This window comes from Phragmites australis, chromosome 21 (genome assembly GCF_958298935.1).
Source record: "Phragmites australis chromosome 21, lpPhrAust1.1, whole genome shotgun sequence".
Lineage (NCBI taxonomy): Eukaryota > Viridiplantae > Streptophyta > Magnoliopsida > Poales > Poaceae > Phragmites > Phragmites australis.
In genome coordinates, this window is record NC_084941.1 from 8,410,363 (window position 1) to 8,429,968 (window position 19,606).

Consider the following 19,606-nt stretch of genomic DNA (forward strand, 5'->3'; position numbering starts at 1 on the left):
AACTTCAATCTAGAAGAATCACACAACTCTAATGCTAAACATACTACACGGATGGTTTGATTGTGTTATGTACTTAATAATAAGGAATAAATGGCCTTGCCATGGCTGCTGTAATAAAAGTAGTTGTCTTGCATACTACTACCAATGTTCGTGAACAAGTGTGTTAATCAATTAGTTCGTTGTTTATTTCCCTTCGTATATGGAGTGTACTTATATGAGTGTTTCTTATTCTTTGCTTGTTGAATGTTGCATAGTACTGCTACTACCATCATTGCTCTCTCTCTCTCTCTCCCTCCCTCGGCACGGCTCTATGCAACAAGGAAGAGGTGAGCACATACTTAAGCGCATGTTTGGAAAAGATAGTTTTGAGATCGAAATCCTAATATTTAGTATAAATTTGAACTAAATCCAAAATTTTCTAGTGAAAACCTCCTCTTACAAACAAACCCAAAAAGTTGTTGTATGCATTCCTCATATTGAGTAGAAGAGAGTGTAAATGAAGAGGAGAAGGTGAAGAGAGAACACTCTTCTCGTAAAGCGAAAGTATAGGATTGATTGCTTGCTAATGGGCTTGGCCTTCAATGCATGGTCGTCCCCAAAATATGGTACAGCGGCGGGAGGTGCATGGTGGCCAATGGCAAGGCCCGTAGCGTATACATGCGTAGCTGTCTCACTTATCCTAAAAGTCTTCATTCACACTATGTGAAAAACACACAAAGAAGACATAAAATTAGAGATAGGTCGTAACATGACCCATCACTTATGATAATAGTGATAGATCGTAGTTGTGACCCGTTACTAATGATGACTCATCAGTGATGATTCATCCTAGGTCAGTCGTTATGACCCATCACCTATGATGACTCATCAGTGATAGGTCATCCTAGCTAGTCATTAGTGACAGGTAAAGATGTGACTCATCACTAATGACAAACTCATCAGTGATGGATCATCCTAGGCTAGTCATTAGTGATGGGTCATAACTTGACACGTCATTAATGACGGTATTTTTCTTTTTTTCTCGTGCAGCACTTCATTGGTGACGGGTCAGTGTTACGACCCGTCACTCATGACTTATGACATGAATATTTTTTATATTTATTTTATTTTTCTCTTATTTTTTCTCATCTCAGTAGCACTAGAATAGGAACCATTATATATTTCTGCTCAAGTTTGATGTAAGGTGTGTCGTTTATGGATATAAATAAGCGTTACAAAAACGGTGCAGAAACTTCGGGGGGGGGGGGGCGAGAACTCAATCTTCCAGGCCAAATTTGGCCTCGAAAATTTCGTTGAACCCGACAAAGTCAAGAAACATATGCAAATTTTTTCTATAAATGTACGTAGAGTAAAAAAACGTCAAAATCAAAATCTGTATGCAAAAGTTATGCCTATTTTACCGAAGGCACTCCGATTCACCAATCAAATTACGATCGTTGGCATGAGATATTCAGAAATTCATAAAATATTTGTACAACTTCGTATAAAGAAAAAATTTATATGTAAATCCACAATTCATTGAATTCAATACTCAACAATTTGGCAAAAACAGTCATCAGTGATAGGTCATAACTGTGACATGTCACTTATGGCCTTCGGAACAAAGGTTAAAAGGATAAAATATCTTGAGTGGTGTTTTTGCGTTTTTTCTCCTCTCTGTTGGCTCTTGTAATCGCTTTTTTTTTGTTATTACGGTGCTTTAGGCCTAGCTCTTTATCCCGCTCTGTTGCGTCGTTTTTGCTCATTTTTCTTAATTAATTGAGCACTTCAGCCCATCGGGCTTTCCTCTTATTAATACAAGGAAGAACTCCATTTTACTCCTCCGAACTATACCAGTGGTTCGAATAACCCCCTGAACTTTAAAACCGTCCATTTAACCCCCCAAAATTTCAGCTTCTTATTCCTCTAGCCATCCCTTCATCTCTCTCCTTCCCACACCACACTCCTCTACTGGCCACCGCCATGGCCCGCCGTTGGCCGCCGTCGATAGTGCTCCGGCCATCTCTCTCTCTCTCTCTCTCTCTCTCTCTCTCTCTCTCTCTCTCTCTCCCTCCCCCCCCCCTCTCTCTCTCTCCCCCCGCCATTCCCCACTCGAGCTCCACTACCGCCGCCGTGAAATCCACAGCGATCAAACCCTCTCCGCCGTAGCCAAGCCAAGGGGAGCTCGGAGGAGCTTCTCCTCTGCCTCCTCCCTCCATTCCTCAGGTGAGCCCATCACTCAACTGCCAGAATCCACCTCGCTGCGTCGTCTTCCCTGCCTTCGGCCATCGCCTCCGCGCCTCATCGACACCACGCCACGTTGCTGCCCCTCCAAGCTGACGAGCACCATGGTCAAGCCCGTCATCCTCCTCCCCCGCTCCATCGAGCTCCACTGACGCCCCCGCCATCTCCCGGTGCACTCCCCCTATCTCCGTGGTACTCCGCCGCCTCCGACCGCCACTAGCCGCCACTTGAGCTACCATTGTGCCTCACCAAGGGCACCATTAGCTCCGTCGTGCTTCACTCGCCCTAGGCCATCGCCTCCTCAAAGCCAAGCACTGCTGAAGCATCCTGTCGTAGAGCTCTCTCTCTCTCTCTCCACCATGTTTCTCCGTCTCCAGCCACCACTACCGGTCGTTTGGAGTATCACCGAACCTCATCGCCCGCTGCTTCGGCTTCACCATCTTGTTCTTGTTCCCAACTGACCCTTTGTCGCCATTGAGTCGTGCCAGAGTGTCGTTGCTGCCAGAGCCCGAAGAACCGCAGCCGCCAAATCCTCAACGCCGGCTGACCCTGGCCTCCTCTCATCATCGTGCGCACGCCTATAGGTTCACCGCGATCCCCTCTCTCCATTTCAGCGCTCGCTGGAGCCGCCACACCGCCATCGCAGCCGCCGACCATCGGATGACCGTGTGAAAGAACGGGCGGAGAGAGAGGAGCAGAGAGAGAGGAGCCGGTGAGAGAGTAGCATAGAGAGATGAGAAGAGAGAGGAGTCAACGAGAGAGTAGGAGAGAGAGAGAGAGGAGCCAGCGAGAGAGAGGTGACGTGGCATCCATGTCAGCAAAGCCGGGTACCAAAATAGCTCAAGGGGGTAAAGTGATATGTCATTCAAAGTCGAGGGGATTAAATAGAGGTTTTAAAGTTTAGGGGCTATCCGGACTAACGATATAGTTCGAGGAGGTAAAATAAATTTTTTCCTTAATACAATGGGCAGCTCTCTTGCCGGTTCAGTTTAAGAAAAGTGTCAATGGATTGTTGATGTCTCATATATGGAGTGTATATATGAATGTTGCTGATTGTATCAATGCTGAATGTTGTCTACTGCTGCGTGCATACCAGCGTTGCTCTCCGTCCCTTCCTCCCTCTACACGGAAGTTAAAAGAAGCCGTACTGCGGTGTCTAATGTAAGCAGGTGAGAGAGGAAGAGAACGAGTGGAATGCCAAAACGGAGCTCGGTGCGTTCGTTCGTCTTATCGTCAAATGGTGTACAGTGTGATCCGACATTAGAGGCGGTTGCAACGCTAGTTGCCTTATAAAGAGGAGATGCTGAAGACAAATACGGGATTGACTGCTTGCTGATGGGCTTGGCCTTCAGTATGCTTTCGCAAAATAGGGCCCAATCCTTGCTGTCTCTGAACTAGCTTTGACACGCGATTTACTGGTGATCGCAGCCGTGGGCGAGGGCGTGTTCTTTCGTGGACCGTCGTGCTCCAAAAGCGTGGCGAGCCATCGAATGTTGCGCGAGGAGCTTGGTCAGCCACACCAATGCGTAGTGATGGACCTGCCGAATACAGCAACCATGCCGTTCTGCCTCATCGTGGTTGGCCCAAAAAATTTCTCTCTTTTCTTTTGTTTTCAGTTGGCGGTTGGGGATTGGGTGAAATGTAATAGGCCTATGTGGCCTAATTATTAGCCTTTGCGCACCAAATATAACATATTCAGATTAACTTTTTTACACGAAATGAAGATAAAAGTGTACGAGAGGTGCTATATGTATACAGATCTACACTATAGATTGGTTAGGCTGTAAACAAATTTTGAAAATGAGATATTACATAAAAGGTGATAGAAGATCGAGTTGAAAGTTGATGAATGAACAATTGAAAGTGGAGAAACTGAGTTGAGATTACTTGTTATGAGTTGAAAGTTCAAAATGAGTTAGATGTTAGATGTTTGGGTCGACAGTTTTTAAAATTTTGTTTCAAAGCTTAAGTCACCAAAAAATGTCATTTTGATATCAACATAGTCATCAACCCTACTTTGACCAATGATTATTAATGTATATATATATAATAAAAAAATTGATGGTCAAAGTTTAAACCCCTCCATCTTATCCAGCTCGACGCCTCGAGCTTCGTGCCATCTGGTTGTTATCCGTGGTTTCAGCTTATACTGTATACATGCGTAGCTGTGTCGCTTACGCGGAAAGTCTCGGTTCATTTGGCGTTATGTGCACGCGGATTAACTACTGGTTCGCGAGCTCAAGCCGCTGCGCTAAGGCCACACAAATAAACATTGTCAACGGTCGAGCGCAATCTCAGGTCAAACCGCTGGATAATGTGTCTGAACAGTGGATTATACGTCAGAACGGCAGTGTGCTCCACACAAATAAACATTGTCACGCGTTTGCATGCTAGTACCTATCTGTAAACTAGATAAGTGCTTATAAATTATAAAAAACATATATAAATATTAAATATAGTAACATTAAATATAAACTAAATACAAGGATGTGAATGTATCGTAGGAACATCGCTAAACAAATATATTAAGAGTAATATTGTAGTTTGATTTTAGATAGGATTTGAAAGAGGAGAAGAGATTATTCATTAATTTTTCTCTTAATTAATTAATTTATTTTTATTAGTAAAACGGGATCGTATCTGTAGCCGGTAACAAGACGGGAGGCTAGAGTACGAGAGTCGATAGCAAAAGTAAATAAATTATTCAAATTTTAGAGATTTTATTAGATGTGAGGGAACTAGGGGAAAGAAGTGATATAAAAACCAACTCGTATTTTATACCATAGACATATACGTCGGTCCACCAAGGATGGTAGAGTTGGGGTCGGAGATGGCCAGATGGGCCGTTCGAGCTGGCCCGGCATAGGACCGTCTAGGCATAGCCTACGATCTGGTCCGAGTGGTCCATGTACTGTTACGGGCCATGCCGTGCTAGCCCGTGTGCCACCCCCTCGGCCCATGGTACGGCCTGTCATCCACCGTGTCGTGCTGGGCTGGCACAGGTATGATTGCGGCTCGACGGCCCGGCTGGCTCGATCAGCCCGAAGGCATGATGGAGGCACGGTGTAGGAGTGGCTCGGCGACATGGCTGCACACCGACGGGCCGCGCGAGCACGTTAGAGGCATGGCCGGCTCGTCGGTACGATTGGTCATGCCAGCCCAGCAGCACTTCGAAAGTAGGAAAAAAATAAAAAAAAATAGTTACAAAATTCTAAAAAATTTAAAAAAGAAAATTTATAAAATAAGCTTTATTAATTGGTTGCCTCGTTAAAAACCTTTCTACTAGAAGGAAAAAGAGTACAACATATGACTATGCTTCGAAAATTACATGATTTCATTAGAAATCGTAGAATTTTGCTTGTAATATTTAACATGCTTCCTCAAGTGCTCCGTTCTATTTGTAAACCTGTCACCTAATTCATTGTTACATATATTACACTTAACAAATCTTACATGTTCCCTGTTAATTTCTCTAAAGACCTTCTCAAAACACCGCCACATCCATGACCATACACACGAGTTCTCGACGTCTTGATCCATGAATAGAAAATTGGAAATATAGAAATAATAGAATTGATTTGTTGAAGTGGGCAAGTGGCTTTGGAGTTTTGATCAATGGGAGTTTGGCATGGACGGATAGTGGCTATTTATAGGGCAAGATGAGAGGTGGGTGGCGGGTTCTGGGTTGCTTTCAAAAAAATAAAGAAAAATCAGAAATAATAGGGAGACATAATTAATTCTAAAAATAAGCTTTATTGATAGGTTGCCTCATTAAAAACCTTTCTAGTAAAGAAAAAAAGAGTACAACCTAGCTCAAAGAATTGGAAATTACATGTTCTCAAGCCTCAACAACATCTAGATACAAATTTTCGAATGAAGCTTCAAGTTCAGTGTTTTCTGCAGTGTGTTGCATTTGCGCTTCTGCTTGTTCCCAGCCTTTTACTATGGTGAGTATTTCCACCATCTCACTTGTGAGATTTGTTCTTCTCTCTTCGATTATCCTTCCAGTAAGACTAAAGGCAGCCTCAGAAGAAACTGTAAATATGGGAACCGTTAACAAATCTCATGCTAACAGTGAAAGCACTGAATAATTCGTCTTGTACTCATGCCACCATTGCAGTATGTTGAAATTTTCTTGTTCATGGTTGATAATGTTGCTGTCGATGAAGGTAGTTAGCTCCCCTCCAGATGTTGGAATTCCAGCGCTCATAGTCGTAGACTATCGTGACAAAGAGTCTGAACTTCTTGATAAAAAACCTCCACCAAATATTTTTCCCCATGTTATCATCTTCTTACTTGTTGTGGGTGCTAGTGGAGGTCGTTACAAGCGAACTCCGGCATACTTTGTTTCTTATTTACTATAAACATCGAATAACTTAGAACGAACATTAATATAATAAGTAGAATAATCATAGCCAAAGTATCATCTAGAATTATGAGAACTCTAAAAAACCTACGATTTTATCTTAGGATCTAAATAAAGGCAAATACGTATAACAAAGGAATTTTTTTCCAATATTTTAAAAATTTAGATTTCATAGGAACTACACAATCTCTTAGAAGATTGTTATTTTCATACATATTTAAATGAGTAGCAATTTCAACAATATTATGCACTACTAAACAAGATATTAAATAATAAACTCCTGATAAACTCACAGTTGAATCATAAAAAATTCAAGAAACTCTAGTATCCTTTCGACAACATACCAATGCGCTTCTTTGAGTAAAGTTTGACCCCCATGCTGATGATAGTGTGTATGAATAAACACACCAAATGTGCTCTTATATGGTATAATATTTTTGAGTATCAAGAAAGTAGAGTTCCATCTTACTGGTATGTCTATAGCAAACTTACGTGGATACACACCCATTGCAACAAAATATAGCTTATATGCTGCAATTCGTTGGTTAGAGGAGTTTACAAAAGATATTACAGTACGAAAATCATCTAGGTATTGTGACAACCTCTTCAAACCGGATTTTACTATAAGATTGATAATATGACAAGCACATCATTGATATAACAAGAAAGATTCAACATATGTACTAAACAACGGAGTAAGAATATCCATGGCTCTAGAGTTTGCACCAGCATTATCTAAAGTGATAGAAAATATTTTATTTATGAGACCAAAGTCTTCAACTATTTGAGATATTTTTCAGCAATATTTTCACCGATTATTCTCTTTTACTAATTTCCAATCATTATTAACAAAATGAGCAACAATACTAAGATAATCCTCTCTAGCCCTACCTGCCCATATGTCCGAGGTCAAAGCAACTGAAAATGTACATATTTGCAATATTTCTTTAAGCTTGCTACGACACATATTTTAGTATTTTACCATATCCCTATTAGTTGTCTGTCTAGAAACATATGTGAACCTAGGATTATGAGCTTGCTTAATGTAATCTTCAAATACAGGAGACTCATCGATGTTGAGTGATAGATCTACTCTTGCAATGAAGCAGCATAACTCTTTATGAGCATTGGCAGAGTCATACTCCCAATGACGAACAGAACCGTCGGGGTTGTACTGCAGCACTGTCTGCTTCATGGTTGCTCCACTCTTTCACTTACAAGTTATGGTGTGCCTCTAAATGTCTCGTTCCATCTGAGGGCTTTGTAGATAATTCATATTTGCAAATATAACACCTATCATACTTAACACTTACCCCATCTTACTCTCTGTAGAACCTTTCAAAGTCTTGCCAAACTTCGGAAGTACCGACTCTTGATCTTTTAGAGCCAGTGCTTGCTGATACGTGTGCACTTTTAGAGCCTAACGATGTAGGTGCTACTACATCATCTGCATGTGAACCAGCTGGAGGTTCACCGTCGGGTTTATCATCACCTGCAACACTGATATCAAAGGAGCCGTAATCCCCTATGAATTCTTGGAGACAAAAAAATTATGATCGATGGATGTATTATGATCATGATTACTGGCATCATTGATCAATGTCCAATGGCACTAAAAAAATACAAATATTCTACAACCCATAATCTATTAGTACCTCCGTTCTCAAATAGATGTGTGATGGATGTCTTTTTAGGTTTTGTTACTCCTTCGTTTGATTTTGTTCTTAAATAGATGTGGTGGATGCCATTTTAGGTTTTGTTACTCATTGAATTGAAACCTATAATCTATTACTAATTCATTTGATTTTGTTCTTAAATAGATGTCATTTTAAGTTTTTAAGGTGGTGTTTTACTAGAGTGCTCATATTAAAGGTTATTGAAAAGTAATGTTTCATGAGTATGGTGGATTGATGGCTTATATGTCATTGATTGAATACTGGAGAAATCGAGAGATGTGGCCTGACGAGAGATTCCTCTGTAATTATCGAGCAAACATAGTACGTTGCGAGATCTCAACGCCACCGTCCCCAGCCTCTCGCCCCGCCACTCACGTCTCATTTGCGGCCCAGCCTCATGCCGGGGGAAAGAAATTTTATAAGATCCACCCTTTCAAAAGACCTACAGATCTAGCGTGACATGTGTCCTCTACTTTTCTCTCTTGCACGTGCAGCCGTTAGATCAGGAGAGGAATGACGTAGATCAAAATCCTACGAGAGTCTTTCACTAGGGGTCTTATAAAATTTTCTTCCCTCTTCTTTGTCAAAACTCCCCAAATCCTCACGTTGCTGCTGCTGCCAGCCGCTGCTCACAGCTCCAAGAATGGACCCACGAGCCACGGGGACACCGAGGTGGTCGGGCTCTGCCCTAGATCTTGACGAGTCCTCCCCCAGCTAGTGGCGAAGCTAGAGCGAAATGGAGGGGGATGCAGGATCTTACCCACGCACAGTTTTACGCTCGACATCAGCCTGTGCGGCCTGTTATGGGTGCAGGAGTTTGAGCCATGGAGAATGCGATAGAGGTAAAATTCTGAGGATTAGCATTGATTTTTGATTTTTGTGTGGGTACATTTGCACCCCCTTCTCTCCATGTACCTTCGCCCATGCTCCCAGCACCTTTGTTCTTACCTATATGTAAGGCACATTGTGCCCTCAGAAATGCCCCTGAGTTAAGTTATTAGTTGAGTATACGTTTTACATTTTTTTTCTTAATATTTCGTGTTTATATTATATTTGTTGTAACTTTCTTCTCTCGGTCAAGACCGTCCGCCTGTATTATCTAGAATAAAAGGACCATAAGACTAACTGCCTGCCGATGTTGGCATACACACTCCTTAATCAAAATCCTTTTAAATTCCATACAAAAGTTTTCGGCAATATATAACATGTCACGTCGATATTGCGTATGATCTGCCGGCGTACCCTAGGAGCTACTGATGAGAATTACTGAGTTTCCCTAGTGGCACTACGAACTCTCATCCAATCTGAAACTGAAAAACAGAAGTTTTCTTCTATTTATGATTTACACCTTTATCTCATCCTTCAATGACACACAATTTCACACAAGAGACATCACAATTCCAACATGGATTGTGAAAAGTTTCCATATTCTTCTTTTAGAGATTAAAAGTCTCCACATTCGAAATGGAACATGACTCCATGAAGTTGCAGAGTGCTTATGGGTCCTTGTTCGGAATTGTTATCTTCTTCTTTAAACGGTATATAGCTGTTAAGCTAATATATAGTGAAGTATCTTTTTTAGTAATGATCGGTTTGTGCTTACAGTGATGTATTGTGCTAAATCACGGATTCAAAGTACTTACTGGGGAAATGCAATATATAACTCCAAATTGACTACGTTGTGATTAATTTAATGTATTTATGCATATACATTTTATTAAATGGTAATATTCTATTGAAAGAAAGAAAAACACTACATTGAATCTCTGCAATGAAGTTGATTTTATGAGCTTCGTGCCCGGCCTTAAGCTGGACCGAGCTCGAGCCTATTCCACAATCCGGATCGGCCAAATGAACAGGTTTATTAAATTGCCAGAAAAAACAGATCATGCATTGCAATATCACGGTTCCTGGAAAGAGAGAAGTCCAGCTTCCATGCATGATGCACATGTACGAGCGCACGTATTCACGCGAAACGCAAGTTTGCATGGGAAATGGAAATAAAAAACTGATGCGTCGTCATGCCGCTATACGTTGGTATCCGGCGCGGGAGCAAGACCGATCACAATGCGTATCGCGACTGGTGCGGATCTCGCCCCGATAACAGCGAAGTACACCATGCATGGCTTGGCCCAGTACCTTGAGATTATCTTCTGCTGACTTCGGCGATCGCGCATTGGCATACGGAAAGCATACGGAAACTTACGATGATCAGTGGAGTGACATGGATGCCAGCACGACGCAAATCACAGTAACTGTTTTACACGCGATTTTGACGAGGCATAGATCGAGCATCGATCTGGGAGAGGCAAAACCAAAATATGATCATGCTGCTGCTGACTTCTACAAACCACGTACCGCACGCAACAACCACGTGAAAATGAATCAAGCTTCTTGGCGCCGACACATTAGTTAGCTTTTGGGCGCTAGTTTGTTCACTCTGTAAATTAGCTAGTGTAGCCCTTGCCGCATGCACGCAGACGCAGATCTACCGTGGGGGCAGGGGCGGGGGGCTCGAGCCCCCCTACCGCCACAAAGCATTTGGGAGACCCTCAAGCCTCCTTTCGAAGAAAAAGAAAAAGCGGGAGATGAGATGGAGGGGATGATGAAGAGAAGAGCAGCCAAACTAGCTACTTATTTCTCCTGCCTCTACCACTGCATAAACGGCATATGCATGGTTCACAAGAATCAAAAAGTAGTATTTAATTCAATCGTGTAGCTACAAAGTGTATTACTACTCCTACAACACGAGTACGCGACGCCCGCTTTCTCTGCAATGTGCGCTTCGCCGCCCAGCCTGCTCCTCCCAACTCCGGCGGCATCCCGCTGCTGGTCGCACTGTGCTAACCCAACCGTCTGCACTGGCCTCCACCATATCCCCAGATCTTCCGAACTACCTTGGCGGCGTCCCGTTGCATCGCCACCCTACCCCGTTGTCCACCACCGTCAAGACGCGACCTACTACCTAGGCATCACTCTAAGCCCGGGGATACCACTCAAAGTTGAAACGATGGGAAAAATAGATAAAAGATATATAAAATTAGTGATGGATCATAATATGATTCATCATTTATGATACTAAAGAAGGGTCGTAGTTATGACCCGTCACTTAATATCAGTTATAAGAGACGAGTCATTTTAGATTAATCATAAGTGATGGTAGTTATGACCCATCACTTAATATCAGTTATAAGAGACGAGTCATCTTAGATTAATCACAAGTGACGGGTCATCTTTGGTCAATCATAAGTGATGAGTCAAATTATGACTTATCACTAATTACTAAGTAATAAGTGACAAATCATCATTAGTCAGCTATAAGTAATGGATCAAGTTATAACCCGTTACTAATGACTAACTTATCAGTGACGGATCATCCTAGAGAATCATTAGTGACAGGTTAAATTGTGACTCCTCACCAATGACCAGTTTGATGAAACAGAGCAGGTAAAGAAATTTTAATTACTCAATCATTAGATGTCTTAGTCACTCAGTTTTCTATCACAACTTAATTTTTTCTATATAGTAAATATGTACATAGCATGATGCTATAGTTTTTTTTTTTATTTTTTTCTCTTATTTTTTCTCACCTTAGTAGCACTAGTATATGAATTATTATATATTTCTGCTCAAGTTTAATGTAAGAGGTGGCGGCTATGGACACAAACGTGCGTTCTAAAAACGGTGCAGAAACATCAGGTGGTGATAGCTCAATCTTCCAGGTTGTTTTTGGCATCAAAAAATTCAGTGAACCTGACGAAGTGGGGTAGAAATTGATGTAACTTTTTCTGTAGATATCCATAGAGTAAAAAAAATATCAAAATTGGAGTCTGTATGCAAAAGTTGTGCATATTTTACGAAATGTCACTCCAGATCATCTATCAAATACAATTCGAAAAAAAAAACAGTCATGACACTTATGACTATCATAAGTGATAGGTCACGGTTATGGTCCGTAGTTATAAGTGACATATTACGGTTATGACCTGATACTTATGACCTTCGGTAAAAAATATTAAAAGGATAAAATATCCAACTTCCTTCATAACACATGCGAGGGTGAGGTGGTAAGGGGCAACGTATGTGAGAGGATGTCGCGAATTTGATTCCTACATAACATAAGATATAAAAATAGTGTGAAAAATAGCATGTGCTACATGACGAGTGGTGATGGTCCGTGTGTTGGGATGGCTTGAGTGAAAACTATTTTTTTAACTTCTATGTGTCCGAAAAACACAAAAAAATGTTCATTAGTCACAAATAACGGGTCGTAACTGTGACTCGTCATTTATGCACTTCATAAGTGACATGTCAAATTGTGACTTGTCACCAATGTCTTCATTGGTGATGTATTTTTATCCGTCACTTATGACTATTTATCAATAACATGTTATAACGGGTGTGAGACCCGTCAGCCATAATAGTTATCACATGTCACTTATTACCTTTTTCACATAGTGCTAATGAATGTGATATACCCTAGAGGCAATCATAGAGATGATTATATCACATGTCTATGTTCATATACTACCGAATAATGTGTTATTCCAATAATGAGTACTATCGTTTACATTGATTGGCAAGTATGTGACTTGCTCATAAAACTCTTTGTTTATATCATGATGTTATTCTTAGTTGATTCCTGATCGCATATCATTGTGAGACTAGCACATGTATTGATTGATGATCATATTTTATGGATCATAGGTATAGAGATACTAGGTCAATAATATGAATATTTATGTTAGAGAACATGATGTTGGATAGACCCACTTTGAGATATTGTTGGGATTGTTATTTATAATGTGCCATCAGTTGTTATCTCAAATGGTGTACCTGCAGGATTCTTAGACCTGAGATCGTCATTGATTCCCAGAATGTGTAGTGTCATATTTTGAGGTTGCCAAACGCTATTCCGTAACTAGGTCGTCATAAAGATAGTTTTCGGGTTTGTCATGAAACATGTCGTGGAGTATAAGCGATCAAGATGGAATTTGCCCCTCCTTCATAATGGGAGAGATATCTCTGGCCTCTCGAGGTAGTTGGATTGAGAAAGTGCATGGCCATGCCAATATGATTAAAGAGTTAATTATGATGAATCCACTACTTGATCAAGTGAATGGTCGAGCTATCACAAGGGTGTCACATATCTCGTCTTGAGCTTGACTGGTATTGTGAGGCGAAGGGATCGATACATGTGTATATGAAGGTTCAGCCGATATGATCTTTTATGTATACTTGGGAGTCAGCATGTCCTGCTAGGGACCGCTATTGATTTCAGTTTGAAAAGGGTTTCTGAGTTGTAGCCGTTTGTACATGAACCTAACGGGTCACACACTTAATGGGTTGGAACAAAAATGCGAATTGGATTCGTTTATGGGTTTTGATTGGATTGTAATATGAGAAGTTAGAGTCCTAAATGGCTTCCAACGTGGGAGCCTATCGGCGAGGTCTATATAAGGAGAGGTGTGGGTAGGGCGTGCTGGTTTGAGCCACTCCGAAACCCTAGCCGCAGCCTTCGACATGATCTCCCAAAACTCTAGCCGCGCTGCGGTGCTAGCACATTAGCGCTCGACGTTTCTGCCCAGTACGTGTGGATACCGTAGAGGCGATGTAGCTATTGTGACATTGATCCTCTCGATGAGTTGAACGCGATGTGTTCGGGACTGGTCGCCAACTGTGGTCGAGGAGCACGACCACCTGCTCGGAGTTGGTCAATGAGCATGATCACCTGCGCGGGGCTGGTCGTAGATCTGATCGAGAAGCTGCTCGAGTAGTTTGACGCGCACAATGTTAGATCGGTCTACTCTAATTCTTCTTCCGCTGCACTGCGCATTGAACGGTAACGATCTATAATCTCCTACTAGCATGATTTTCTTGTGAATACGGTAGAAATTTTTTATTTTAGACTAGCGTAGCTTACCCGTTACCCAACAGCTAATCCCTCTCAAAGCTAAGCTTGGCGGCTGTCAATGGTATGAAATGCCATTTTCAGATACTACATATATAGATTTACACAACACATTGCGCCCTTGAAAAATCAAACAAAATAAAATAAATTTTGATTTGAACTTTTGGCCAAAATGTCTAAAATTTCTGTTGGTTACTACTATTTTTCGGGAGTCTGATCAGTTTCTATTTACATATTCGTATGGTTTGGATGTTTTAGCCCAAAAACTCAGGTCGCCGCCTTGTTCTGTGAGTGATCGCCGTGAACCCAAGCAATTTGGTGACTTCGCTATCAACTTGGTTCACTTGACAGATATATATGTGTGAGCCATCGATCCTATAATTATAAGTGCTATGATATTTCCTCATTGTACAATACAAAGCGCCATTTTAGAAGAAAAAATCTTGAAAGCTTAAGCACAAAGAAAAAAGTCAGACGATGATGATGTCTTGAGGTGTACGATTATATAATAATAAAGAGCAAGTAAGCAGCTAGTCTCTTGGCAAGTTGAACCTTTTCTTCAAGATGATTATTAGTCCACGACGCCCAGTAAGAGATATTCAAAAAATCTTCTCGAATTAACACAGTCAACATCTAGGTAATAAGATATTGCAATCATGCATGGCCTCTGGCTATAAATAACCATCGAGCCTCCCATTAGCATTCATCTTTTATTTCCATCTCCTCCGTAGCTACTAGCTAGCTTAGCTCACCATGGCTACCTGTAAGCTCTTAGCTCTTGGCCTCGTCGTCCTATTAAGCATAGGATTAACCAATGCTATTAGGGTGGTAAACCACGCCACTGCTGATGGCCAAGGCAGCGGAGGGGGAGGAGGTGGCGGAACCGGAACCAGCTACGGCTCTGGTTTTGGCTCTGGCTCTGGCTTCGGCTCCGGCGGCGAGTCCTCTTATCTGGCTCCGTCCAGCAACTTCGCATATGCTAGCGGAGCTGGTGATGGCTCTGGCGCTTGGGAAGGTTATGACCAATATGCATCTGGTTATGGAGCTGGTGGCGCATCCGGTGTAGGCCACGGAGACTCAGGTAATTCTGACGCTAATGGGCCTGCAAATGCATATGCAAGTGGCGGCGGCGGCGGCATTGGAGGAAGTTTTGGAAATGGTAAGGGATATGGTGGCGGCTCGGGCTCTGGGGACGGTTCAGGTAATAACTATGGAGCATATGGTTCGAGCAGCGCGAGTAGTGGTGCACGAGGAGGCGGAAACGGTGGCGGTCATCATGGTGGGTTTGGTAGAGGTTCCGGTGGCGGATCAGGAACTAGTAATGGCGCTGCATCAGGCTACAATGATGGCAGTAACCGCGGATCACTGCCTTAATATTTCTTCATTTGAAATAATGTCAGCCATGGGCGACACTAGTCGTCGTCGTCGTCGTTCCATCTTGTTTGAGCTAAATGTTTCTCCGAATAAACCGTGTGTCATTTGTTAGTTACTAATTATTATGGCTTAATGCATGTTGTAGTAATAATGTGGCCATGATGCATGCTTGCAACTGATGTACGTGTTAAAACATGTTTTGGTTGTAATATGCATATCAGTCAAGATGAATGTTTTGCTTTGATCAAGAAGTAATGAAATCTGATTTCTTCGATAATAATATAACAGTGCCTAAAGCTTCAATTGTTATTATTTTCATGGTTCGCCGCCTCGCTCTTACCTATGTGGTGCGCACCCCAGAAATGCCCAAGAAGATAATCGAGTATCAATTGCCTTTTTCAATAAGGACATTTTGGGCTCAGCCAAAAGTACCTGCACCTATATAAACTTTTCTCTTCGGAAAAATAAAATAGAAAAATTGGTCACCTATGTTCAGGTAATAATAAGTGTATCAACATTTCATGATGAAGACATGACTTTTTAACTTGTTTCGGGTGATAACTTTAAAAAATTAATCATGTTTAGTGATCTCGAGTTTGCAAAGTCGCTCCGGCAGCTCTCCTCCATGCTGGAACCTTTTATGTTGTTCTACTGATCGGGATGCAAATTCAGCACCACACACTGGGTATATTGCACTTAGAGGCAGAGAATAATTTTCTAGCGTTAATCAGCTACACTTTCAGCTGACTTGAAGAACGTTAGGCAAATATAAGTAGTAGAATGCCTACTGTCCTTTCTAGAAATAACTATATTCTTTCGAAAATGTTATTCTTCAATTAATAAGTTGAAATGAACCAAAATTCTAAAGGTCAGTTTGACTTGTAGGTACATTAATTTAGCAGTCAGAGTAAGTTCTTACTTTGCTAAAAGAAAGTAATAATTTTTTTTTCATCAAAAAGGATGCTTTAGTTTTAACTAATTTTTATATCGTAATTATTGGGAAGTCCTTCCAAAACCAAGTACTGTAATGCCGAATGGACCCTAAAATTAACATAAATTAGTTACCATTCTTTCAATTTTCCAGTTGACGTTCAAAGCTTGGCATCTGCAAACAGAGCCTAATAACGAAATAGGGAATAGACAAAAACAATTGATCACTTCTCTCAAGATTAATTTGCACCATTGTATGTATCTGTGTTATCGAAAAGAATTTACATTTTGATAACTACAAAATAGGTACGTATTCATGAATAAGCTGTTCGACTAAGCTTTCATCCTTCATCACCTAGATAGATCGTCAAGCCGTGCCAATCAAAATAACAAAATGGTAGAGCTATATATGCATGTAATTGATTTCGAAGAAAAAGGTTGGGAACCTCAAACTGTATGACCATAGCCACTGCAACTATTGGCTCTAGCTATAGAATTTGTTATAAGTAGCGCCTTATCACTATAAGTAGCGTCCTATCACTACCAGTATTGGTTCGTGACTGAACCGGCAATAATACACATCAGTGTCGGTTCCAGCTATGAACCAGCACCGATAGTTTATTTTCAGTACCGGTTCGAGACACAACCAGTATAGATGTGTTCGGACCCTAAATTTCTATGCAATGAAATTTTGGCTTGCGCTTTGCGTCCGCTCAGCTCCTTCACGACATGGCCTTATCCTCTCAGTCACTCACCCTCGCGTCCTCAGTCCTCACCCCCATCTCTCTCTCCCGTCCGGTCTCTCTCCTCTCGCAGTCTCCTCTACCCTTCACTAGCCTCCCCTCTGGCCTCCTCCCTTTAGGTAGCAAGTACAAGCTCGGTCGTAAGATCAGGAGTGGCTCCTTCGGCAAGATCTACCTCAATTCGATCTCAATCCGCCTTGCTCCATTTCCTTTTCCCTGTTTGCTTCTCTTGATGTTTGGATTTGATGATATTCTTGTGTATGTTGTAGTGTCCTCTATGCAACGACACACATTGACGCATGGCGGTATTGGCGGGGGGGGGGGGGGGAGCGGCGGGTTTGAGCTCAACCTGTAGGGAAGAAGAGGGCACGGGAAGGCACAGAGGACGGTGAGGAAGAAGGGGAGCTCAGCGGCAAACCTTGCCCCCTCTCCTATCATATTATTCCTCCATTGGGACGTGACCTTGCACCCCTCTCCTCTCCTCCCCATCCGGTTCATTTCTTTAGATAGTCACCGATTTAGCTCTCAATCCCTCTGACTCCTCATAGATCTGAGCTATTGGCATTGATGGTATTGTAACCTGTATGATTGATTGTGAGATGTATTTGTATGATCGGTGTTGATTGTGAGATTAATCTGAGCTATAACCTGTATGGCATCGTAGCCTGATAAAACTATGTGGGATGAGTCGATTTGATTGTGAGATGTGTTTGTATGATGAGATGAGTTGATTTGTGCATGTGGCGGCGGTGGCAGCGGCAGGAGTGGTAGCCGAGCCGGCTCGAAAGAGCCAACTCGTTTATTTTTTTGGCTCGTAAAACCTTTTCAGTGTCGATTGAAGGTACAAACTGGCACTAAAAAGAATTTTTAGTGTCAGTTCTATACCCAACACTGATAATTATTAACTATCAGTATCGATTAAAGAGTATTGGTTGAAAAACCGACAGTAAAGCCGTTTTTCAATCGGCACTGATATACTTTTTCGTAGTAGTGTGTAGCTTACACGATGCCCCTGTATCTATGCTCATGTCTAAGTTTTTCAATAGAATTGTCTGCCCGGCTAAACATGAGTTATATGGAGTAGAATTAGTTACAATTAAATCAACAAGCACCGGTGTACGTACGCCAACTCTGGTCAGCCTACGTTTTGCAATGGTCTTACATTTGTTCCGTTATAAACTAGAAAAAGGGGCCAAGATTGTTGTCCAAGTTTTTTTTTGTTGCATTTTTGCATTCCGGTGTATATATATGTGGGTACCGAGCTCTTTTAAAGTTGTAGCCGGTTTGTTTCATATTTTCTGGCCATTACAATATATTGGCGATGTGCATCCGAAACGTCTCAATGTGTTTTGTTGGTGCAAAGACCAAACGTTACATTTTTATATTAAAGAAGGCCACACTGTTTTTATTGAAAAAGATCACTACTCAAAAGGGTCATCTGTGCCGGCTTATCAGTATTGGTTAGACTTAAACCGACACTGATAGTGTATCAGTGCTAGCTCGCAACACAATTAGGTAAAAAACCGTCCATTCAGGTAAAAAACCAGCACTGATAAGTATTATCAGTGTTGGCTTATATAAAAAACCGACACTGATAGTATCAGTGCTAAGTTTTTATTCTGAACCGGTATTGAAGGGGGAGTCACATCCAAATTTTTTATTAGATTTGTTTAGGGTCGCATCCGACTCGCATCTGGCTCTATCTCAATTCCCCCCCTCTCTCACGCTCTTCGTCTCTCACACACATTTATCTCTCCGTCTCTCTCTCTCATCGCGCAGCCCGGCCTCCTCGCCCCTTTGAGCTTGCCGGCCACCCTATCTCCTCCCCCATCGACCCCTCCTCTGCTCCCCCTCACCGCCCTCCTTGCCCTCCTCGTCGGCCTCCTCGCATGAGGGTGGCAGGATTCGACAACCTCCCACCCTCCTTGCCCTCCTCATTGGCTTCCCCGCGTGGGGGCGGCAGGATTTGATGACCTCCCGCTCTTCTTGCGCTCCTCGTCGGCCTCCTCGTGTAGGGGCAGTGGGATCCGGCGTGGGGGTGGCAGGATTCGATGACCTCTCGCCTTCCTTGCCCTCCTCATCAGCCTCCTCGCGTGGGGGTGGCGTGATCCGGTGGGGGGGCAGCGCATGAAGCGCACGTCAAGGCCATCAAGGCCACGCAGCGAGAGCTCCTCAGCAAGTTCCTTAGCTTCCAGGTCTTCTCCTTCCTCCCGGCGGTGATAGCGCAGATAGCCTCTCTGACAAAGGTGCCGGAGCGCGATGGCAGTGATAGCGTTGACGAGGTGACAGGCTGCAATGTAGGGCTGACAGCGGGCTCCGACTCGATGGATCGAGTTGGCTTCTTTGCTAGTTTTTTTTTTTTGTTTTATAGAAAGTCTAATAG

The 19,606-nt window shown here is 42.3% G+C and overlaps 1 protein-coding gene across 1 annotated transcript; it reads left to right on the top strand.

The window, feature by feature from the left end:
• Positions 1 to 14,899: 14,899 nt before the first annotated feature.
• On the top strand, positions 14,900 to 15,816 carry LOC133903866 (glycine-rich cell wall structural protein 2-like). The gene has a single exon (XM_062345338.1). The coding sequence runs from the start codon at positions 14,930 to 14,932 to the stop codon at positions 15,548 to 15,550; it is 621 nt and encodes a 206-aa protein (XP_062201322.1). The 5' UTR covers positions 14,900 to 14,929; the 3' UTR covers positions 15,551 to 15,816.
• Positions 15,817 to 19,606: the final 3,790 nt, after the last annotated feature.

Bases quoted from the DNA above. Each gene is read 5' to 3' on its own strand.
- LOC133903866 (XM_062345338.1), top strand. From the start codon at position 14,930: ATGGCTACCTGTAAGCTCTTAGCTCTTGGCCTCGTCGTCCTATTAAGC.